The sequence below is a fragment of the Anguilla rostrata genome, chromosome 12, assembly GCF_018555375.3.
Source record: "Anguilla rostrata isolate EN2019 chromosome 12, ASM1855537v3, whole genome shotgun sequence".
NCBI lineage: Eukaryota > Metazoa > Chordata > Actinopteri > Anguilliformes > Anguillidae > Anguilla > Anguilla rostrata.
In genome coordinates, this window is record NC_057944.1 from 976,557 (window position 1) to 1,000,966 (window position 24,410).

The window sequence follows — 24,410 nt, forward strand, 5'->3', positions numbered from 1 at the left end:
TGTATGTTTACCATGGCAGAGTAGATTTGTTTTCAAACAGAGATGGTTTACAGGGATTTTTTTTATTTTTTAGTTTTATAAGAGAGATCATGAAGAACGCTGATATGAAATTAATACAATACAATTACACAAGTAATGTAGGCCGTTTAAAATGGCAGATTCCCGGGTGAGGATAATAGAAGGGAATAGGGATAAACTACATCAAACTGTCAGCTGAATTAGCATGTAGTCCATGGAGTTTGCCATGTCTGACAAAACTCCTGTCTGAGTCTGACTCAAACCCGTGAGTCTGATTCGCTGTACTACAGCTTCTCAGGAAACCCGGACTACCGAATAAGGATGGTCACATATGACCCAGGCACCCGCCTTTTTAGAGTGATGACGCAGCCTAGAGAAAGTGCGAGGAGGGGGTAGGGGTGTCCCGTCGGCACGCGCAGACAGCAGAGAGCAGCTGCGGCAAGAAGATCGTGTAGCGTTTCAGCGTTTTGCGAGCAGCCAACATTTTGACATTTCATTTAAAAAGACAGATAAAGGCTCAAAACCAACGACAATTAAAATGGTAGATCGCGAGCAACTGGTACAGAAAGCCAGGCTGGCAGAACAGGCAGAAAGATATGATGATATGGCTGCAGCCATGAAATCGGTGAGTTTATCCTTCAAAATCACATTTCTCTATTTTAAAATAGCATATGAGCAAAGAGCGGCGGCTACTATTATTATATGGCTCCTTAGATTTCAAAGTTCTCTTTATGTCCCCCCAAGACTCACTATTGCGGATACCATGTAGCCTATTCTATTAGCCTATGTTTATTGCATGTTAACATGTTTGCGGTCCTGACTGAAACAATTTGAAAAAGGACATTTTCAGGTAACTCGGTGTATTGCGAATACAACGGGGTTACGTGGAATCGTACCTTACTTGTACAGATTACGAACCAAAACGTTATAAAATGTAAAAATTTGATATGCCGGGAGCACGTCTGTACAACATGTCCTAGTATCTAGCTGTCTCTCGCCCCCACCTTCTCTCTCTCAATCACTGTATGCTGCTATATGGTCGTAGATGCATAATACTACAAAATCATTATTTGTACTGTGCACTGGCATAGCCTACGTTAACACTGAATAGTATATGGACGGCTATAAAATACAACTGAAGCCAAAATTTACTGATGGCACTGTTTGATCTTGGGGCGGTGCCTTCTGCTATGGCTTATACAATAACTCAGCATTTTTACAAAGAATAAAATAGAGCAAGACGTTGCAAAAATGAAACAGAGCAAGTTACTGAAATATTCTCGCGTGAATATAAAGATGATGTAGCCTACATTTAAGTTTTTGAGCTCTAATGTGGCATAAGGAGAACTGAGCTGGATTTAGAGATGTTGGAAGTCTGAATCGGTCATTTGAATTGAGCTTCTCTCATTGTAAGATTGCGTTCTGATAACATCCCCGGGGATTCTTTATTAGCTTGTCATGCTAAACAAGGCTTGTACATCGTGTTGGGGGTTTACTGCGCCGATTTAAATCTCAGATTTGTGCTATACATTGCTGATGTATAGCAATGGCTCATTTTTCTCCGATAAAACTGTTTGACGCGTCGCCATCAATAATAACCTTCATTCGATATTTCCGTCTACACGTTGGAAATATAAGAGCTCTTTACACAAAACAAACGTTGGAGGCAGCAGTATTCCTTCCAGAATGTTCCCTAGTTGTCATATTGCAGTGACAGTCGGTATTCAGATTGGATATTCCTCGGTTTCCTTCCTCTCCACAATATTACTGTATTTGTGGGTATTTAGGCAGGACCAGTATTTCAGGGGCAGACGACTTTAGACACAGGTTAATACTAGCATTGTTGAACGTGGTGAAACTGCGGAAGATGACTTTGGCGTAGGCTATCCTGGTTTATATGGTCTTCTTGCAGTTAACGTATTCTTTTTCAACACTTTTGATGAAATTTGGTTGTTGATTCTGTACAAGCAATTATTTTACTCATAGAAATACGTGTCATATTGCACGATAATACCCCGAAGACGTTACATCGCTCCGCCTGAGATGGGTCTTCCACGGCCTTGTGTTATTAATGCGTAATAGTAAGCAGACTCGGGCTGTGCGGGCTGCATTATGTTGCACACATCCTGCTTCACCGTTGGTTTTCTAGCGGGTCACCAGACAAGAGTGCTTATTATTATTCATTTTTGATATATATATATCTTTACACTTTCATTTGGAATGTCAAATGCACAGGACTTGATAATGTAAATCTTAATGATAAATACATAGTCAGTCGAGATCCTTTGTGCAATACAGAGAAACAGTACCTCCTCACCAGTCATTGCAAATGTGCTGGTAAATCATATGCTCAAGGTTTATACATAATTAATTCAGATGTGCAGATATGCTACCACATTAAACAGATATTTGACATTAATTGCAGTTCATATTGGGATTTCATTCTTTGATTAATTGGTGTAAAACCTGTAACCAAAGTTCCTTGTGGGTACGGAGAAAAAGGTGCTAATGTCAGGCTGCTTGTCACGGTGGCCATGTTGTGTGTATTTCCTGTTAAAAGTGTGTGCCTGGGCAGTGCAGTGGCCCCTGGGCCTCAGTGCAGCAGAGGGGCGTGTCCCCAGCCTCGCCCAGTGAGCCACGGGAAACCCCTGCCTGCTGCAGATCTGATGGCCCTCCAGTAGCACCAACAGATCTGTGTAAGGGAGCGTGAGAGCTTGTGAAGACCCTGTGAGGGCATAGTACCATTCTGTACATAGTAAATATCTTGTGCTAATTTAACTGGTACTATTGCTGCTGCTACTACTACTTCTGCTACTACAATCATTACTACTACTACCACTACTGATGCTGCTGCTACTACTACTACTACTACTACTACTACTACTACCAATACTGATGTTGCTGCTACTACTAATACGAATACTGCTACTACGAGTACTGCTACTACATTTGTTCATGAGGTGATATAGTCGAATATCCTTTTCTGGAGGTTGTATAAACAGCTATCTTGTGTCTGCTGGCACAATACCCATTTGTTTTCATGCTAATGCCTCATGTACAATGCTTGCTGTTCATTTGATTTCATCTCTGCATTGCTGTATGCAGTGGTAGTAACTGCACCCAATCTCAGCTGGTGTACTACATATGATTTGCTGCTCTATCACAGCCAGGACTTCAGAAATTGAGCATTTCCCTTTCAACCATTTAGTGGAAACTTAATTACAGAATCAGTAATCCTGGATGCATCCATCCATGATATCAGTGTCAGATCGCAATAACAAAAGCCAAAGCCTTAGTTTCTGGAGCTATTTCATTTTTCTATTCCAAATGAATTTTACATATTTAATGTATTTAATAGCTTATTTTTGATAATGCAGAAGATGATATGGTCAGGCAGCTTAAAGTGAGGAAATATTGTCATGGTTACAGGCCCCAGGCCTTTAAGAACTACTGAACCTGCTCATGTTCCTTCCCAGTAAATGGCTCGTAAAAACAACGTAAGAGGCTGAGAAGCCCTTCCTCTTATTAATGCCAAGGCAAGTCTGTCCTCATATGACACCATTTCTTAAAAGCGAATAAATCCGAATCAATCGTTGAAATAAAATCCGTTTCCTTTTTGTGCGGACCTGCTTAATGAGCACGTTTCGAGCAGCGGCCACATTTCCTCTGCGTTTGTCCTGCGCTGAAGACTCGTCTGTTTGTCTGCTCTGAATTTTGACACGCACAAAACAAACCTCCCGCGGACCCGCTTGCAGTGTGAGTCACCAACGCTGGCTTGTGAATTTGTTTGCGCTCTTTGATTTTTCACGTGTTTCGTTTATGAAAAGCTAAGCCAGGAGAGAGCAAGGCCGTGAGAACCTTCTCCTCATCTGAAGTGTTTTAGTGAGCCATCCATACCTGCTGGACCTGTGTGCTCAGGTAGCACAGACCATAAATACCTAGGTAGCACAGGCCATCCATACCTGCAGGAGCTGTGTGCTCAGATAGCACAGGCCATCCATACCTGCAGGAGCTGTGTGCTCAGCCAGCACAGGCCATCCATACCTGCAGGAGCTGTGTGCTCAGGTAGCACAGGCCATCCATAGATGCAGGAGCTGTGTGCTCAGGTAGCACAGGCCATCCATACCTGCAGGAGCTGTGTGCTCAGGTAGCACAGGCCATCCATACCTGCAGGAGCTGTGTGCTCAGGTAGCACAGGCCATCCATACCTGCAGGAGCTGTGTGCTCAGGTAGCACAGGCCATCCATACCTGCAGGAGCTGTGTGCTCAGGTAGCACAGGCCATCCATACCTGCAGGAGCTGTGTGCTCAGGTAGCACAGGCCATCCATACCTGCAGGAGCTGTGTGCTCAGGTAGCACAGGCCATCCATACCTGCAGGAGCTGTGTGCTCAGGTAGCACAGGCCATCCATACCTGCAGGAGCTGTGTGCTCAGGTAGCACAGGCCATCCATAGATGCAGGAGCTGTGTGCTCAGGTAGCACAGGCCATCCATACCTGCAGGAGCTGTGTGCTCAGGTAGCACAGGCCATCCACACCTGCAGGAGCTGTGTGCTCAGGTAGCACAGGCCATCCATACCTGCAGGAGCTGTGTGCTCAGATAGCACAGGCCATCCATACCTGCTGGAGCTGTGTGCTCAGGCAGCACAGGCCATCCATACCTGCAGGAGCTGTGTGCTCAGGTAGCACAGGCCATCCATACCTGCAGGAGCTGTGTGCTCAGACAGCACAGGCCATCCATACCTGCAGGAGCTGTGTGCTCAGGTAGCACAGGCCATCCATACCTACAGGAGCTGTGTGCTCAGACAGCACAGGCCATCCATACCTGCAGGAGCTGTGTGCTCAGGTAGCACAGGCCATCCATACCTGCAGGAGCTTTGTGCTCAGATAGCACAGGCCATCCATACCTGCAGGAGCTGTGTGCTCAGGTAGCACAGGCCATCCATACCTGCAGGAGCTGTGTGCTCAGGTAGCACAGGCCATCCATACCTGCAGGAGCTGTGTGCTCAGGTAGCACAGGCCATCCATACCTGCAGGAGCTGTGTGCTCAGGTAGCACAGGCCATCCATACCTGCAGGAGCTGTGTGCTCAGGGAGCACAGGCCATCCATACCTGCAGGAGCTGTGTGCTCAGGTAGCACAGGCCATCCATACCTGCAGGAGCTGTGTGTTCAGATAGCACAGGCCATTCATACCTGCAGGAGCTGTGTGCTCAGGGAGCACAGGCCATCCATACCTGCAGGAGCTGTGTGCTCAGGCAGCACAGGCCATCCATACCTGCAGGAGCTGTGTGCTCAGGCAGCACAGGCCATTTTGGTGCAGCATTTTTCTTGAGAGGGAAGGCAGGAATCCCCGTCAGCTTGTGCAGGAGGAATCATGCCTCTGCATTCTAGCTGTGCTCTGCCAGTTCACGATTACCTGCTCAGTGCACATCTTTGCGACGCTCTTATTTCCTCTGCTCAGATTATGTGCACATTTTCAACTGATTTTCAGAGCAGCTAATTTATGATGTAATCAGCGGACTTTCAGGGCATTAATAAAATTTCAGCAGCAGGGTTCTTTTGTTACTCCTACGTGTATGCTAATGTTCCCACTCACCTCCCGCTCCAGTGCTACTGTAAGACACAGGCATTCATGCTGATTTGACAGCCATTATTGAAAACGTCGCTCTTTCCTGTTCAAGCCTCACGATGCAGGAAACTGTTCCTCACACCTTTCTGCAGAACATTACTACAACGGGCATATACTTAAAAAATAAAAAATAAATATCAAACGCAGAATCTGTCTGAAGATGTTTGTGAGACCAGGTTCCTTGATGAGTTCCCTGCTCAGTCCTGGGATGCTGGAGGGTTTTACTCAGTGAAACATGGCGCTCGGTGGGGGTGTTAATGAGAAGATCAGAATGGTGGGGTTGCTGTAAGGTGGTTATTCCTGTTAAAGCAGTCGTTCCCCAGCTTGGTTTTGGGGGCCCACTGTGTTCGCTGGTTTTCATTCCAGCCGCAATTGCGATTCCAGAATTTTAACAAGCTGTTATGTTTTCTTAATTAGGTGATTTTCATAGTTAGATGGATTATTAACCCTTTTAAGCCACATTATGTGAGAAATAGCTATGCAAGGATACAATTCCTATGTTAGTTTAAGTTCGCATGTGCTTATTGTGCTGCTGTATATTACATTACATTACATTACAGGCATTTAGCAGACGCTCTTATCCAGAGCGACTTACACAACTTTTTACATAGCACTTTACATTGTATCCATTTATACAGCTGGATATATACTGAAGCAATGCAGGTTAAGTACCTTGCTCAAGGGTACAACGGCAGTGTCCTTACCCGGGAATCGAACCTGCAACCTTTCGGTTACAAGCGCAGTTCCTTACCCACTGTGCCACACTCCGTCCTATTACAGGCAATTACACAGAAAGAGGTAACAGGGGCTCCTGAGGACCGAGATTGGGAACCCTTGTGTTCAAACCTTGATTTACTGGTGATGTTACTGGTGATGTTCGTCCTCTACAGTATCAGTAAGCAGTCTGAGCTGAGATAACTACAGTAAACGGAAAGACACTGAGCACAGGGGGTCTCCTCCAGTCAAATATATGCCCTCTGTATACTTTGTGTAAATAAACAATGGGTTAGAGGTAGCCTGTGACTGGATGTTCGGTCGATATTAAGGATAGCGCCACGAGTTGTGTGTGATACCATTATAGATTGCATTGACAAGTTGGCCATGCCATCAGCTATATGTGGAAATGGAGGAGCACTGACATGGACAGTAGTGTAAGTGGGGTGATCCAGACTATACCAGTGGTGTACATATTTGTATACATAATAAAATATGATATTGAATCGTGGCATGAGCTTTTGGAGGTGGGGGCAGATGTTTATCAGAGACACTAACTGTTTTCTCACCAAATTGCTTATTCAATCGAAAATCTTTATTTATTTTTTTGCTTCAGACCTCCTGAAACAGACCAGCAGCCCCTTATCATGTGAGAATGGCCATTGACTGTCTTAATATTAATGCTGAAATCTTTCTAACGGATACGCTGTAGCAGGGTCTGTTTCTCTACCCCACAGTTCTCACATAATAATAATAATAATAATAATAATAATAATAATAATAATAATAATACTAATACTAATAATAATAATAAACTTTATTTATATAGCACCTTTCATACAGCAGTAGCAGCCCAGAGTGCTTCACACCAAGGAAATAATAATAATAAACAGTTAAAACAGGAAAATATAAAATAAAAAAATATAACACGAAATAGACACAATATAGAGGAATAACATGTATGTCCCTCCAGCCCTAAGTCTCTCTCACTGGTTTCACTGCAATGCGTGTTCCATAAGCTCTGTTCCTACCTGCAGTCTGTTTAAGTGACAGACTCTCAGTTTTCCAGTCTCATTTTCAGCAAGTAATAACTGCAGTTTTTGGAAGAAATATATATGAAAAAGCTTGTATTGAAAACAGTATGTGTTCATTTGTGAGGCAACAAAGGACTTGCTGTTGGCTTGCTATAGGGGAAGGGAAAACAGGTTAGATTGACTTATTCCCTCATGTTTACAGATTTGCATGCAAGAAATGAACATCCTGACATTTCAGCCGGTAATGATTTAATCAATTGATTTATAGTTTTCTGAAAACTATATGACAGTAAAAATAAACAGGCTTACCGTTGCTTGGCTTAATTAAATAATTTATGCATGAAGGTGAAAATGTTTATTTTTATTTATGTAATTAAATTCAATACTTACTTGGTGATTTCCAAAGCTGTTAAACTATCATTCGCAAGGTTAATTCTTAACACTTTTATTATCAGGATAATTATACACCAAGCAATTGTATCATTGTCTGCAATTTATCACATTTTCAGATTCTTTACAATATATGATGAAGAGGATCTCTTTCATATAGTCACAGATTTGAAGATATTTGAATATTTTCTTGCAAATTAAACATTAAGCGAAACAATGATTTTTTTCTGTTGTGATACTCCCCTTTGATCATGAAAATATTTTAAATGCACAAGCTGACTTATCATTTAAGAAAGTGATGCTTTATGTAGTTTTTTATTATGCAATACAACTTAGATCTAATAGTATGAATGTATTGCTTTGGGCAGAAATCCTCCTTTTTGCATACAAATATAGCCGACAGGACAAAATAATATTTCAGTTTGTACAGAATTGTGTAGAATTCTGCTTGCACATCTATATTGCTCTGGTAGCCAGCAAGTATTGCAAGCAATAATGCTGATACACTCAATCTCACTGTCGCTCCCCAAAGATTATTTTGAAGTTAAGATGCAGTGAAATGTCTGTTTGGCAGTTTTGTGCAGAAGTAGTGTGGTAGCGCAACGCAGTCATGACATGGAACGTGTACTATAAGTTTTTAGGTGACCCTACAGTAATTCAGTTAGGCTATTAGAAGAGAGAAAGCAGGTTTCAGACCCTGAACTGGTTCGCTGGTGTGTATTGGCCGGAGTTGCTCTTTGGCCCTCGCTTGCTGTTGAAACAGTGAAGTTCTCTGTCAGAGACTCGGAGAACATGCTGAGATGAAACGGACGGGGCTCGGAGTCAAGCAGGTGAAAAGGTCAGTTTGTGCTGGGGGGAAATGTCATGTGACACGTGAGCTGCCCATGCACCGCTCAGCTTTGCTTACAGTACAGCTGGCCCAGAGAGCTCCTGAGAATATCCCCCCCTCCCCTCCCTCCCTCCCTCCCCTTCAACCGCTTCTATAACCTCCCTCCCTCCCTCCCCTTCACCCGCTTCTATAACCCTCCCTCCCTCCCTCCCTCCCCTTCACCCGCTTCTATAACCTCCTCCCTCCCTCCCTCCCTTCCCTTCACCCGCTTCTAAACCTCCCTCCCTCCCTCCCCTTCACCCGCTTCTATAACCTCCCTCCCTCCCCTCCTCCCCTTCACCCGCTTCTATAACCTCCCCCTCCCTCCCTTCACGCTTCTTAACCTCCTCCCTCCCTCCCTCCGTCCCCTTCACCCTTCTATAACCTCCCTCCCTCCCTCCCTCCCCTTCACCCGATTCTCTAACCCCTCCCTCCCTCCCTCCCCTTCACCCGATTCTATAACCTCCCTCCCTCCCTCCCTCCCTCCCTTCATCCTCCCTAACCCCTCCCTCCCTCCCTCCCCTTCACCCGCTTCTATAACCTCCCTCCCTCCTCTTCATCCGTTTCTCTAACCTCCCTCCCTCCCTCCCTCCTCTCCCGCCTCCCTCCCTCCCTCCCTCCCTTTCCCTCCCTCCCTTTCACTCTGTTTCTCTAACCCTCCCTCCCTCCCTCCTGTCTCACGCTTCCTACCTCCCTCCCTCCCTCCCCACTGTCTCCAGGCACTTCCTCCCTCCCTCCCTCCCTCCCCTCACCCTGTCTCCAACCCCTCCCTCCCCCTCCCTCCCTCCCTTCACCGTTCTCTAACCTCCCTCGCTCCCTCCCTCCCCCACTTCTCACCCTCCCTCCCTCCCTCCCTCCCTCACCCACTGTCTCCTAACCTCCCTCCCTCCCTCCCTCCCCTTCACCCGTTTCTCTAACCTCCCTCCCTCCCTCCCCACTGTCTCCAGCGCACTCCCTCCCTCCCTCCCTCCCTCCCCACTGTCTCCAGTGCACTTCCTCCCTCCCTCCCTCCCTCCCGTTCATCCATTTCTCTAACCTCCCCCTCCCTCCCTCCCTCCCTCCCTCCCCTTCACCCGCTTCTCTAACCTCCTCCCCCTCCCGCTCTCTACCCTCCCTCCCCCCCCCACTGTCTCCAGCGCACTCACATGCAATTACTGAGCTGGGCTGCTGTGCTAAATGAGTGGTGGGTTCGTCATGGAAACGAGGGATAGCACGCTCGCTCCCCCGAAAAAACGCTGTACGATTCAGACATTTCACCACCCCGCCAGCACAAAAGAGAACGTTATTAATATGATTATACTGTACAGTAGGGCATGAACGCACATGGTGAACCTTCGGGGTTATATGCTCATACCGTTCCTCCAGTTCTCCTGTTCCCCTTTCTTTTGGATCTATGCTGATATATAGAGAAAATAAAAATTCTCATTTCACAGAGTAACCTCTAAAGCCTTTACATGGATTATTCCAATTTAAAATAATATCTGTATTGATTGACACATATGCAAGATAGATATGTGTGTTGATGCAGTATATGTGTGTTGTGATTGTGTCTTTCTGTTTAAATGTTGCTGTGTTAAATTTTATTTCTTTATCACACAGCACAGTATTTGTTGTCTGTCTTCTATGGGCTCATTTTATCCGCCCTTGTCTCCTCAGTCCTCGTCTGACATGGAAATCAATCGAGGTTCGCCATCTTTTTACAGTACATTACAACCCTTTTAATGCTGCTTGAAGGAGCAAGGAGCTAGTGGCGTACCGAAGGATGCTTGAGCAGGGAAACATATGCATCCTTTGTGGAAGTCTTTTCTCTGAACATGTAACACATAAATGATCGACCCGTGGATCCACCTCTCCCCATCTGCCATGCCTGTAATTGATGTGGCTTCAAAGTGATGCTTGACTGAACAAGGAAGTTGCATTTGCCTAATGCACTTTTCCCTGATTCCTCCATCCTCGCATCCTTTCTTTGCATCATTTTGCTTGTGTCCTTCCTTGGGTGGAGCTAATGAAGCGAGGAAAGGACGCGAGGAATGGATGCAAGGAGGTGAAATAAACTATTAGAAAGTGTCCTGTTTCCTTCTTCTTTGAAGAACACAAACAGCCTTTTGGGCAGCGTTGATAATGTCTGCAAGCTTAGCGCATGCAAATTTGCTCCAAAGCATTCCAGTAGTGCTTGTTTACCTTAAAATGTTTTGTGTTAACAGACGGAAATGTATCACTGGCTTGCCTGGATCAGTCCTATGATATCAAAATGTGATCGTGTGGGTCCTCATGATTGGGCTTGTCGCAGGAGGAAACTTACTAGAAACTTCAGGCACACGCGTAGAATAAAATACTTCAAAAGCCTTTATTATAGTGGCATATCTGCTGATATTAGGTTAAAAAAAACAGACCGTTTTCAACCTCGCAGAGTTTTCATCATGGTTTCTAGTAAGTTAAATTCTTTACAACTTTATTCCTCCAGCGACTCTGTAAGTACCCTACCCTCAAGAGCACCTTGGTTTGCTCTACCTGGAGTTTATCTACTTAAAATATTCTGTGGCAGCACTCCACTTTTTTCAGTTTTATTTCAATTTTATTTGCATGCTACTTTTTACAGAGAACTGTCACAAAGACACTTTACAGTGTAGCAAGGCAACAGACAGAGCAACAAGAGCAAACAGCAAACACCAGGCCTGAACCCCCAAATAGCAAGTACATAAGGTAAAAACTCTTAGTGGGGAGAAAACCTTCAGACGGTGGCAAGAAAAAACTCCCTGATGGGAAGAGATCTCGAGAGGAACCTGGCTATAGAGGGGGAGCCCATCCTACAATGGCTGGCCTGGTGTAGAGTAAAAGACAGCAAATAAAATGGGCTGAATAGGTTACATCTGAGGTGAAAACTAACAAGAATAGTAGAAGACCAAATGGTATAGTTCAGTATAGTGCAGTTCAGGGGAGCTGGGTGATGGATCTGGAGCTCCAGACAGCATCAAGGCATGGGCAGGGGAGGAACAGGGCTGACGCAGTCCATGACCATGAAGCAAAGGACAGGACTGGAGCAATTCTTCCTCTTCAGTCTTAATGATTGTATATGTGTTGGAGTGCTCTTATTTGATTGTGCAATGTATTGGAATAGTCCTATGGGGCAGAGCTTAGAGAGTACGGCTGTGGTTATATATGGCCTATATATGGGCCATGGATTTGCATGTGCTCTTTTGCTTATTTATTGGTTTGTTTTTGTATTATTACACTTGTTATTTTAGCACTTTTATGATTATTGCACTCCCAGAGTAATTAATGAACATCATTGCACTTGTGGCTGTGCCATCATTAACTTTTATTCATCATTTTAACTGTTTTATTCAGGGCTTTTTGTGACTCATCGACCCTTATCCAGATGCATCTGACAGAGTGTGTGTGTGTGCGTGGATGTGTATGTGTGTGTGTGCCTGCGCATGTGTGTTTTGTGTTTTTGTTATGTCTGAAAAATAGGCCTCAGTCCACAGTCCAAATTGTGCAGAATTCATTGCCTGAGCACCACATAGTCTGTGCAGGGCTTCAGCGTTGATGAAATAAATGAATACAATTATATGTACAGTGATGTGCACGTGTATTAGCGTAAGGTAGGGGGGCCCAGTGTTCTGCCTGCAGTGTAATCACAATGGGTGTTCCTCACACAAACATAAAACAAAATAGGCATTTTAGGTAATTTAACAAGAAAATATACAACATCAGACTAGATTGAGCTAGATAGATTAGAGCTATTAAATCGATTCAAAAGAGCACTGACAGTTCAGCGATGTAACTTTTTTACTTTAGAAATTATTTTGCTAATTTGACTCTTTATGAGCATTTGTGCCTGCACTTGATGCTTCACCAAAATCAGTGGGGCCATTATAAAAGATCTAACCACATTGAAGGCATTATTACACATTTCATCACAAGAAAAACTCACTGTGAAATGTCTTAGATGTTAATTGGTTATTGTTTATTCATACATTCGTATATTTCGGTGGCCTAAAAAAAGTTACAGCTGCCAGCATCCTGAGGGACTTAAATTTTACCACTATTTCGAAATGGCACCAAAAAAAGGCGACGCTCGCTATCTTATTCAAAATAACCCCAGAAGGGATTTTGTATTGCTGAAATGAAATGTTATTCAAATTGTAGCCAACCCCTGTCTTGATATCATCCAGATTATTCAAATCCGATTTGTCCAAGTTATGCTGGGAAAGAGGCCCTGTGAAATGTTTACTGACATGGCTAGACAGCTAAACCTAGATTTAACAACAATATTTTTACATTTATATATTTGCCGTCATCTTGTCTACAGTGTGGTATAAAGCATTGTAGTTTTACGAATGGGTGTTTTTTGTAATTACTAGTGGTGTGCAGTTGGCAAATGATCCATTCGAATTGAACAACTCTTTTTATTGACACGGGAGTAATGATTTGTTTTCTCAGTTGAGTAGTGCATCTTACTCATTCAATTGACCAAGCAGCACCGCCTACATCTGCACTCAGCTTCCAACAAACATGTTTTTACACATGATAATTTATCGCGTTGTGCAAATGCATTTGCAGTAAATGAAGCAATGTTGCAGGACATAACATTGTAAAACCAAAAGTAAACCCATTAGCTGCTGACTGCCTAAACTTGTGTTTTATGAGCGAACGAATGGGAATTACCCTAGGCTACTGAACAAAATGACCAATAATCAGAACTCATTCAGGGCTCAAGAATAATCTGTTCAGGTACATTATGTAGTTGTGTTTAGAGTCGGAACGATTCCAAAGGACAGCTATCTCCACTGAATGAACGAGACGTGTCTGAATGAACGGTTTGTGAATGGTAAGGCCGGCTCTGAAGAAGAATCGCAACATTTTGAGATCTTTATTTGCTGGTAGGGAGGGTTCCTATGCGCTGGGAGGAAGTGGGGGTTGCTGACTCAAGTGAATGAGTCAGGGGAAAAAAATCGAACTTGCCATCGCTAGTAATTACGGTGAAAAGGAGGCATGTGGCACCTTCTGGATTCCGAATCCCCTGCAGGTAGAATAGTGTGCCACAGTGGCTAAGTCATCGGGAGAACCTGGTGGAACAACATTTTAACATGTTTTTCGTTGCCAAGATCTTGTTTGCAGTGTGGTATAAAGCCTTTCAGTTTCACAAATGGGTATTTTTTAATTACAGTGAATAAGGGGACAAGAGCCTGGTTGATTTGAGTCCCCGGCTGCAGTGGAGTTGTGAAGTCCCGGGGCCTCTGTTTGAAACGGAGGCATTTTGGCCCGTGATGCGTTATGAGGGTACACTTTTCATTAAACGTTGCATCCCACAATACGAGTACATACCTACAGTGTACTGGTTTTACTGTACGAATGCCATTAAATACTGGTTCATGTTATTGATGAAAAAAGATAACCCCACCTTAAAAGTCACACAACCGATGATGCGTTTCCCTCCAACAGTAGTGATTACATGCAGAGGGAAGTGGCTAATTTTTAACGTCATAATGAAGCAAACAATCAATATATTCTGGCATGTTAGTGATTTATATGTTTTATTTGATTATGCTGTAGCATTTAGGATGTTATGCGTGAAAAATGAACTGTCAAAATATGTTTTCTGAAAGATCGTCAAAACAGGTTTGACCTCCCTACCTAAGGTTTGATCTACGTTTCTGACTGGTATTTCTTATTTCTCGGCCTCAAAATACCAATGAATAAAAGCTGGGAATGTGCACTTCAACCACGTGAATTATTTGATTACAAATCTAAAATTGTTGACTACACAACCAAATAAATTAAAAATATGTCTTTTCCCAAACATTGTGACGCTCACTGTATGTATGTATTATAAACATATATTAAATAGCAATTTCCAGCCCTTGCCATTTCCAAAAATACTATTTAAAAACCTACTAAATCTGAAGTAATCATTCAAAATAGACAAATTGTCCTCTCAGCATGAGCTAACACATCTATCACGCATTTCTTTGGCTGCTGCAGCACTAATGTTCTTCTGATGTTCGACTGATCAAATGCTACTGCTACTGCTACTGCTCCTGCTACTGCTGTTGCTGCTGCTACTACTGCTCCTGCTATTGCTACTGTAGCTGCTGTTTCTGCTACTGCTGCTGCTCCTACTATTGTTGCTGCTCCTGCTACTGCTCGTGCTATTGCTACTGTAGCTGCTGTTTCTGTTGCTGCTACTGCTGCTGCTTGTTGCTGTTGCTGGTGTTGTTTTTGTTGCTGCTGCTGGTGTTGGTGTTCCTGCTGCTGTTGTTGCTGCTGCTGCTGCTGCTGCTGCTGCTGTTGCTGCTGGTGTTGCTGCTGCTGGTGTTGTTGGTGCTGTTGCTTTTGTTGGTGTTGCTGCTGCTGGTGTTGTTGGTGATGTTGCTGTTGTTGGTATTGCTGCTGCTGGTGTTGCTGCTGGTGTTGGTGTTGGTGTTGCTGCTGCTGGTGTTGCTGGTGTTTGTGTTGCTGCTGCTGTTGGTGTTGGTGTTGCTGCTGCTGTTGCTGCTGCTGGTGTTGGTGCTGCTGGTGTTGGTGTTGGTGTTGCTGGTGTTGGTGTTGCTGCTGCTGGTGTTGGTGTTGGTGTTGCTGCTGCTGGTGTTGGTGTTGGTGCTGCTGGTGTTGGTGTTGCTGCTGCTGTTGCTGCTGTTGGTGTTGGTGCTGCTGCTATTGGTGTTGGTGCTGCTGGTGTTGGTGTTGGTGTTGGTGCTGCTGGTGTTGGTGTTGGTGCAGCTGCTGTTGCTGTTGTTGGTGTTGCTGTTGGTGTTGGTGCTGCTGCTATTGGTGTTGGTGCTGCTGGTGTTGGTGTTGGTGTTGGTGCTGCTGGTGTTGGTGTTGGTGCAGCTGCTGTTGCTGTTGTTGGTGTTGGTGTTGGTGTTGGTGCTGCTGGTGTTAGTGTTGGTGTTGCTGCTGCTGTTGTTGCTGTTGGTGTTGGTGCTGCTGCTATTGGTGTTGGTGCTGCTGCTGTTGGTGCTGCAGGTGTTGGTGTTGGTGCTGCTGGTGTTGGTGTTGGTGTTGGTGCTTCTGGTGTTGGTGTTGGTGCTGCTGGTGTTGGTGTTGTTGGTGTTGGTGTTGGTGCTGCTGGTGTTGGTGGTGGTGCTGCTGCTGTTGGTGCTGCAGGTGTTGGTGTTGGTGCTGCTGGTGTTGGTGTTGTTGGTGTTGGTGTTGGTGTTGGTGTTGGTGCTGCTGGTGTTGGTGTTGTTGGTGCTGCAGGTGTTGGTGTTGGTGCTGCTGGTGTTGGTGTTGTTGGTGTTGGTGTTGGTGTTGGTGTTGGTGCTGCTGCTGTTGGTGCTGCAGGTGTTGGTGTTGGTGCTGCTGGTGTTGGTGTTGGTGCTGCTGGTGTTGGTGTTGGTGTTGGTGCTGCTGGTGTTGGTGTTGGTGCAGCTGCTGTTGCTGTTGTTGGTGTTGGTGTTGGTGTTGGTGCTGCTGGTGTTGGTGTTGGTGCTGCTGCTGCTGTTGTGGGCTCCTGGCTGCTGCCTCATCCACAGCCCATGCGGTGTTGCAGTGATCAGTCACCTGTTCCCTTGCTGTCAGAATCCAGCTCACTTTGATCTGCTCTGCACACACACGATGGCACCTTCACCTGCTGCTCTGATAATGATCTCTGCTGCCACACAGATGGTTCTCCTGTGGGCGACAAGGCAAACTGCAAAACCGCCTGCCTTCTTCTCACTGTTTCGGCCACGCGTGCACGCCTGGTCCCCTCCCCCTGGTCTCCTGGCCTAACGGCACCATCGGCTGCATGCACATTCATAAGAACTGTTTAAAAGTTACCTTCACATTAAAAATGAATTGACTATGCCATTACAAGTAATAGATGGGCTGTGTCAGTGCAACGAAGAGAACGTATAAAATCAGAGATATAGCTGGAGCAGAGTCCTGTTTTTTCTTTGTTGGGTCTGATTTTGAGCCCAGCACCCAAGATGGGATGTGCGTATAGCTATTAGTTGGTTTTAGGCTGTATCAATACAATTAAGGTGCTAGAGCTGTAGGCGTTAAAAAAGACTTAGTAATGGACCAAACCTGAACTGTGCTGACTCTTGGTTTTAAGAAATGCTCTTTGGACCTGATCGGTCACAAGTGTATTTTTTACGAGTGTGTACATGCGTGTACGTGTGTGTGTTTGCCAGTCGTGACGTGTCCAAGGTTTGTAAAGTAATTGGAGGTTTGAAATACCCTTGATGGTGTTCTGTAGTAAACTGATTGTAATGTTCTCCTGAACAAGAATGAGTCGTTTTTGTACAAGTTTTTTGGCATGCAGTAAGAATGATCTGAGAATTATCTCCAGTTTCTCAAATCTCTTTGTAGAACGTTTCCCCCTTTTTCCTCCTAGATGTGGAATGCCTGTTCATATTCTTAATTGCTCCACCTCACTGCAGATTGACACTATTTGTACTGCAGTACCGATTTTAAATTATATTGCTGTGATCTGGTCCCATGTAAGAAGTCCTATGTGTATGCTTGTCGTAGACCTTTGTGTAAGCTGTAACAGTTGTTAAATTTTGTTAGTAAGATCACATATTTACTGCGTAACGCCAGAACTACCATATTTTTAAACCGATGATGTCATTTATGAGCTGGCAAATGTGTAACTGTCACACTCTCTTATGGGGGTTTAGGCCAGGGGTCACTGTAAATCCTGTTGTGACGACTGTTGGTAAATACTTTGTAAAATGTATTTTTGTAGTCAAACATACCCTTGGGCCTCAGCTACAGTTTAATTAGCAGCGGGTCGCGGGAAACATATTCAATCCTTAAGTGGGTCTTGGGAAAGTTTGGGGACATTGGTCTGACGCTGACTCCCCGGTCTGTGTCGTCTCCAGGTGACTGAGCTGAATGAGGCCCTGTCTAATGAGGAGAGGAACCTGCTGTCCGTGGCCTACAAGAACGTGGTGGGGGCGCGGCGCTCCTCCTGGCGGGTCATCTCCAGCATCGAGCAGAAGACCTCGGCCGACGGCAACGAGAAGAAGATCGAGATGGTGCGGGCGTACCGCGAGAAGATCGAGAAGGAGCTGGAGGCCGTCTGCCAGGACGTGCTCAACCTGCTGGACAACTTCCTGATCAAGAACTGCAGCGAGACGCAGCACGAGAGCAAGGTCTTCTACCTGAAGATGAAGGGCGACTACTACCGCTACCTGGCCGAGGTGGCCACGGGCGAGAAGAGGGCCGCCGTGGTGGAGTCCTCCGAGAAGGCCTACAGCGAGGCCCACGAGATCAGCAAGGAGCACATGCAGCCCACCCACCCCATCCGCCTGGGCCTGGCACTCAACTACTCCGTCTTCTACTACGAGATCCAGAACGCGCCCGAGCAGGCCTGCCACCTGGCCAAGACCGCCTTCGACGACGCCATCGCCGAGCTGGACACCCTCAACGAGGACTCCTACAAGGACTCCACGCTCATCATGCAGCTGCTGCGGGACAACCTCACACTGTGGACAAGCGACCAGCAGGACGACGAGGGAGGCGAGGCCAACAATTAGGAACGAGCCGCCCGCAGCGCTACCCGGGGCCGGTGGACTTTGGCAGCCACTTTTGCCGATGCTACTACCGCAGCAGTTCTTTATTTTTCCACGAGTTTAAAGAGTAAAATAAACAAATGAAAAAGAGGAGTTGAGAGGGGAGGTCAAACCTTAGCTGGAAAATATGTAGTTAAACAAAAATCTCCTTCCTCGTGGCCTCTTCGATATTTGCCAAAACCACTTAGAGGAAAAAGTCAGTCAGTCAGAAGTGGCTGTTGGGTTGGAACAACAGCCTCACGCTGGCATACAGACTGTTCTTGTAGTACAAAGACGAGCTGCTTATTTAACTTTAGGGGTGGAAGACGCATTTAAAAAGCTTGAGTGTGGTAGCCTCGCAAAATCGGGATTGCAGTGGTTCCAGTATGCACGATGAATATGCCATGTTTTTGCCATTTAAGAAGTACTTCTAAGGAATATTTGCCCAAATTTACACATCAAAATTAACCCTGTGATAAAGATTTAGATATATAGATGCACGTTAAATACAAGAAAATATAAATCCATTTGAGATATAAACCCAGTTTGTAAAGGAATGGTAAATGACAGAAGGTGATAACAAGGGTGATCCTGTTTCCCCCTATACTGGATTCCTCTCTATTACTATATTCCTGAAATTTAAAATGTGTAGATTAGCCTTCTGGGTGTCCAACCTATATTAAAATCAGTCTACCCCTTAAACACTACAGAGTCTACTGGAACCAGTCTTTTGCTGACTAAGGTACAATTGAAAGCAGAGACTAACAGTCCTAAGTGAATGATGATCTTCAAGCGGCTTTGAAGTTTGGTCTACTCTTTTTCAGATAAATGCACTTGCTATCTATTATACTGTTTCTTCAGTGTAAGACGATTACATCTTCAATATTCTTGATAATTCAATATTGTGCATGCTGGTGATGTATTTATATACAGTAGCTTGACTTTATTAACTTGTAATGTAGGTGTTATGTATTCCTATGAACAAGAAAATGACTAGGCATAAATCAGATTACTTTTAATTTATTATTTTTTGTTGTTTTTTCCATTTGCTTATATGCTATACCAAAACAGTGATCGTTAACAATTAATTGATCTGTTATGGATGTTGCTATAGTGACACGCAATTCTTGTATCTGATTTGTTAACGCAAACAAGGAAGAAAAAAAAAAGAAGAAAACACCAGTGTTAGCTTAATCTTACTGTCTGGTGTTTGTCATGGTGAAATTATAATTCTGACATTGTAAAACAATATGTTCTTATGTCGTTAGAATGACCTCTCTGTCTGTGCTTCTTCAGCCATGTTCTGCAGTGAGGGTGAACAGTGGTAAAACTTTCAGAATCAGTGTTTGCACACGGACCATAATTTATTTCTGATGGTATGTTTTAATAATTTCGGTTTTTCTAGCTGTCTCATAAGTGATAAATATCTTGAATGTGAGTGATTATGTAGCAGTTGCACAAGAGAAAAATAATAATAACAAAATAATAATTATAATAAAAAAAAACGAAATATGACTACGCTCTAACTGCACCATTTTCCGGCTGTTCTTGCACTGCATTGTCATCTTGTGGTACACTTTTGTTTTGCAATGATAAATGTGATGTGTGAGAAAATATGTTTGTTTTACACAATTTTATTCCTCTGTGTGGCTGACGGTTGTTGTTTTTTAAGTTTGTTTATCTTCTGTGATGGCTTGTGGCTCGGACACAGTGTCCATAAGACCTAGTACACACAGTACTTTTTTTTGCAGACATGTTCAAGTTTGACTATTTATTAATGTTTTATTTTGTCATTTATGACATTTTATTTTGTTGCCATGTCTCAGGTTTTTATTCTCTGGCTCCAGAGTAAAAGGCTCGCTCTTATTTGTGTGGGCAGAAGAATGGGAATTCTCTGGTGAATACACTTTTCTCTGAAACTGATGTTAACCCTCCTCTCCATGTGTGGCATTTGTGGACACTGCAGTAATTGTAATGCACTGTTGCATTGTAAACTGGTTTGAATCTGATTTTTGTGAATGGCTGCATTGTGCTTTTAAATCAATTTAAAAGTGACTAGCATTGACACTATAGAATACTGTTTCCTTGCAAAGAAATAATGAGTGACAAAAAAAACAAAACTGAATTGGGATGCACATATTAAGGAAAATACATTTTTGCAGTGTCACCACAGTGTGTTTTCCTGTCCTCCTTAATTTATATAGGAAAAGTTCTGCCATTTAATTCCCCCACAGCTGTTGAGCACAGTATGACACTGTTAGATAAATCGACTAAATGCAACAGATAACCAGGCTGGAATACCACAGCTGGCCATTTCCATTCTGGCTTCATTCTGCTTTTCCCCACTAGACAACGGCTTTTGTTGTCATGCACAAGCAGACACATGGGGCCTTAGTCCTGCCTAAGTCCGCTTGTGTTTTTGAATTTTGAGGACTTTTACAGTGCGAGCTGTGGGGGAATGAGACGTGGAGCTGGAATGGAGAAGGCCCAGCCACAGGATAGAGGACAAGGGGTGCTTTATTGTAGGTCTTTAAGAGTGAACTCAGAAGAGAAGACAAAATGCTGTTCAGTGTGCTAAGAGAATGTGCTATAAAGTAGACACAAACAAAGCAGTACACTGAGAATTGGGAATCCATTTCCTATCTTTCTGCAAGTGCAAATTCCAGTGAGAAATTAAGAAAAAAAATTAAGCCATCAAATATGGGCATTACATTGATTCTTGTGAGAAGGAACAAAATGTCAACTCAGCCAGTTTCAAGTTTTTTTTAGTTGTTGTTGTTGTTATTATCATATATATGTAATGGACAGTATAATCTGACAGTGTAATGAAAGGGAGGAAAACGAGAAATAGGATTACTCCTCAAAAAGATTTACTATAAAAACTTAAGTAATTTTATGAACCTTAATGTTGAGTAAAATACTGTAAATGCTGAACAAACCCAGTTATAAACTAAATAGTTTTTTCTCTTTCACATGTGACAGTGATGTACCTTCCTTTGGTGAAACACACAGAAAAGACCTGCATGTCAGATAGGAATGGTAATCCCTCAGTATCTATGGCAACAGTACAGCTTGCAGGTCTCATGCAGGTAATGGAGCATTTTAAGAAATATTAGTGTTGGACAAACTGGAAGGGGGGGGGGGGGGTGTTGGACAAAATGTCCTCAACTAACCTCAAGTCGGACACTGAAGCAGTAGTCTTGCAGATTGGGGAAAATGTGTACAGAGTGCCTTGAACCATCTCTATATCACTATCAGTGACATCAATTTCACAAGGTCTCCCTTCTGAAATTTAGGTTAAAAGCAGAATAATGGTAGAGCTGGGAAAAGTCTTTAGGATGTCATTTTTTTTGTTTCTGGCAGAGACGTTTAATAATAAATGAGACTACACATTTTGTGCCCCCTTTCTGGTGAGGAGTTCTCATTTGTTTGGGAGGTCTAGGTGAATTCAGGGTCCCCCTATCTGAGGTGTTGTGGTGATGGCACACGTGACAGCTCTAAGGAGCGTAGTGTCATACGGTGTTACTATAGAGATGCTGAGATAATGCTTTTCATATCCGCTTTGAGTTTACTTAAAGAAGCAGAGTAATTAGAGCTGAGTAATTATCCCCCACCAAAATGCAACATGATATTCGCTGGAAGGTTCCGCTCTGTCTAAGTGATTCTGTGCGCCTTACTTTGCCTGCGGTTGAATGAGCAGACGCAGCGATTTGATGACCATGGCAGAGGGCTCATTGTAGGCTGTATGACCGTGGCAGAGTGGTCATTCTAGACTGTATGATCGTGGCAGAGGGGTCACTATAGACTGTATGACCGTGGCAGAGGGGTCATGGTAGACTGTATGACTGGCAGAGGGGTCATTGTAGACTGTATGACCGTGGCAGAAGAGTCATTGTAGACTGTATGACGTGGCCGAGGGGTCATTGTAGACTGTATGGCGTGGCAGAGGGGTCACTGTAGACTGTATGACCGTGGCAGAGGGGTCATGGTAGACTGTATGACTGGCAGAGGGGTTATTGTAGACCGTAGTAGAGGGGTCATGGTAGACTGTATGACTGTGGCAGACCGGTCATGGTAGACTGTATGACCGTGGCAGAGGGGTCATTGTAGACTGTATGACCGTGGCAGAGGGGTCATTGTAGACTGTATGACCGTGGCAGAGGGTTATTGTAGACCGTGGCAGAGGGGTCATTGTAGACTGTATGACCATGGCAGAGGGGTGATTGTAGACTGTATGACCGTGGCAGAAGGTCATTGTAGACTGTGGCAGAAGAGTCATTGTAGACTGTATGACTGTGGCAGAGGGGTCATTGTAGACTGTATGACCGTGGCAGAGGGGTCATTGTAGACTGTATGACCGTGGCAGAGGGGTCATTGTAGACTGTATGACCGTGGCAGAGGGGTCATTGTAGACTGTATGACCGTGGCAGAGGGGTCATTGTAGACTGTATGACCGTGGCAGAGGGGTCATTGTAGACTGTATGACCGTGGCAGAGGGGTTATTGTAGACCGTGGCAGAGGGGTCAATGTAGACTGTATGACTGTGGCAGAGGGGTGATTGTAGACTGTATGACCGTGGCAGAAGGTCATTGTAGACTGTGGCAGAAGAGTCATTGTAGACTGTATGACCGTGGCAGAAGGTCATTGTAGACTGTATGACCATGGTAGACGGGTCAATGTAGACTGTATGACCTTGGCAGAGTGGTCATTGTGGACTGTATGGCCGTGGAAGAGGAGTCATTGTAGGCTGTATGACCGTGGCAGAGGGGTCAATGTAGACTGTATGACCATGGCAGAGGGGTGATTGTAGACTGTATGACCGTGGTAGAGGGGTCATTGTAGACTGTGGCAGAGGGGTCATGTTAGACTGTATGACCGTGGCAGGGTGGTCATTGTAGACTGTTGCAGAGGGGTCATGGTAGACTGTATGACCATGGCAGAGGAGTCATGGTAGACTGTATGACCGTGGCAGAGATGTCTGTAGACTGCATGACCATGGCAGAGAGGTCATGGTAGACTGTATGACCGTGGCAGAGGGGTCATTGTAGGCTGTATGACCGTGGCAGAGTGGTCATTGTAGACTGTGGCAGAGGGGTCATTGTAGAATGTATGACCATGGCAGAGGGGTCATGGTAGACTGTATGACCGTGACAGAAGGTCATTGTAGACTGTATGACCGTGGCAGAGGGTTATTGTAAACTGTGGCAGAAGAGTCATTTTATACTGTATGACTGTGGCCGAGGGGTCATTGTAGACTGTATGACTGTGGCAGAGGGGTCATTGTAGACTGTATGACCGTGGCAGAGGGGTCATTGTAGACTGTTTGACCATGGCAGAGGGGACATTGTAGACCGTGGCAGGGTGGTCATTCTAGACTGTGGCAGAGGGGTCATGGTAGACTGTATGACCGTGGCAGAGTGGTCATTGTTGACTGTGGCAGAGGGGTCATGGTAGACTGTATGTCCATGGCAGAGGGGTAATTGTAGACTGTATGACCGTGGCAGAGAGGTTATTGTAGACCGTATGACCTTGGCTGAGTGGTGATTGTAGACTGTATGACCTTGGCAGAGTGGTCATTGTAGACTGTATGGCCGTGGCAGAGGGGTGATTGTAGACTGTATGACCATGTGGCCATTTTGGCCAGGAGAGGGAGAGGAGTGGCGTTTGAGTTACAGGTGACAGCATCCTTTCCTAGGTGCATTCATGTGTACTGGGCCACTAAACACAATCAGGCTCTTGCCCCATGAAAGCCACACCCTTCATTTCTTTAAATGTACAATGTGTGTTTTAAGTTAGGTGGTTTACGTGGACATTTTGATATATAATATGTTGTACGGTACATTTTTCTTTGTATTCTCTCATTTTACCACATTGTTTAGTCCTTAGATAAGTCAATAGAAAATCAGAAGGTGACCAGATGCTCTTAGCTGATCATATGGCATTTCACAGTACTGTATGCATGCTCAACTGCATCATCTCATAGAAGTGGGAGATCAGGAAAGCAAGATCATTGGAGTTACCAAGGTGATGAGATTTTAAAAGTGGAAGGAACCATGTTGTCTTTGTCTGTGATAAGCACTGTCTAGCGGAAGGGCTAGGACATAAACTTCACCATAAAAAACTGAAAAGAAAAATGTTTAAAAAGCCCCATTGAGAGGGGGAGACATCAGGAGGGAAACAGAGTACTGTTGTAAAAGCATGTGTATGTTTCTAGGAAAGTTGGTTGCATTGTGTCACTCATTAAAGATACTGGTTTCTTTGCATAAATGA

General features: G+C 44.5%; 1 protein-coding gene across 9 annotated transcripts; it reads left to right on the forward strand.

Moving 5' to 3' along the window:
* The first annotated feature begins 398 nt into the window (after nt 1-398).
* Nucleotides 399-24,410, forward strand: LOC135235502 (14-3-3 protein gamma-1-like). Of its 9 annotated transcripts, none has more exons than XR_010324390.1 (3): nt 399-643; nt 17,469-23,084; nt 23,147-24,410. XR_010324390.1 is itself a non-coding variant. In XM_064301038.1 (2 exons), the coding sequence occupies exons 1-2, from the start codon at nt 557-559 to the stop codon at nt 18,123-18,125; spliced, it is 744 nt and encodes a 247-aa protein (XP_064157108.1). In that variant the 5' UTR covers nt 399-556; the 3' UTR covers nt 18,126-24,410. The 9 variants fall into 9 exon arrangements, 1 of the variants encoding a protein (XP_064157108.1); XR_010324392.1 differs by having other exon boundaries at nt 17,469-22,972; XR_010324385.1 differs by having other exon boundaries at nt 17,469-22,725; nt 22,781-24,410.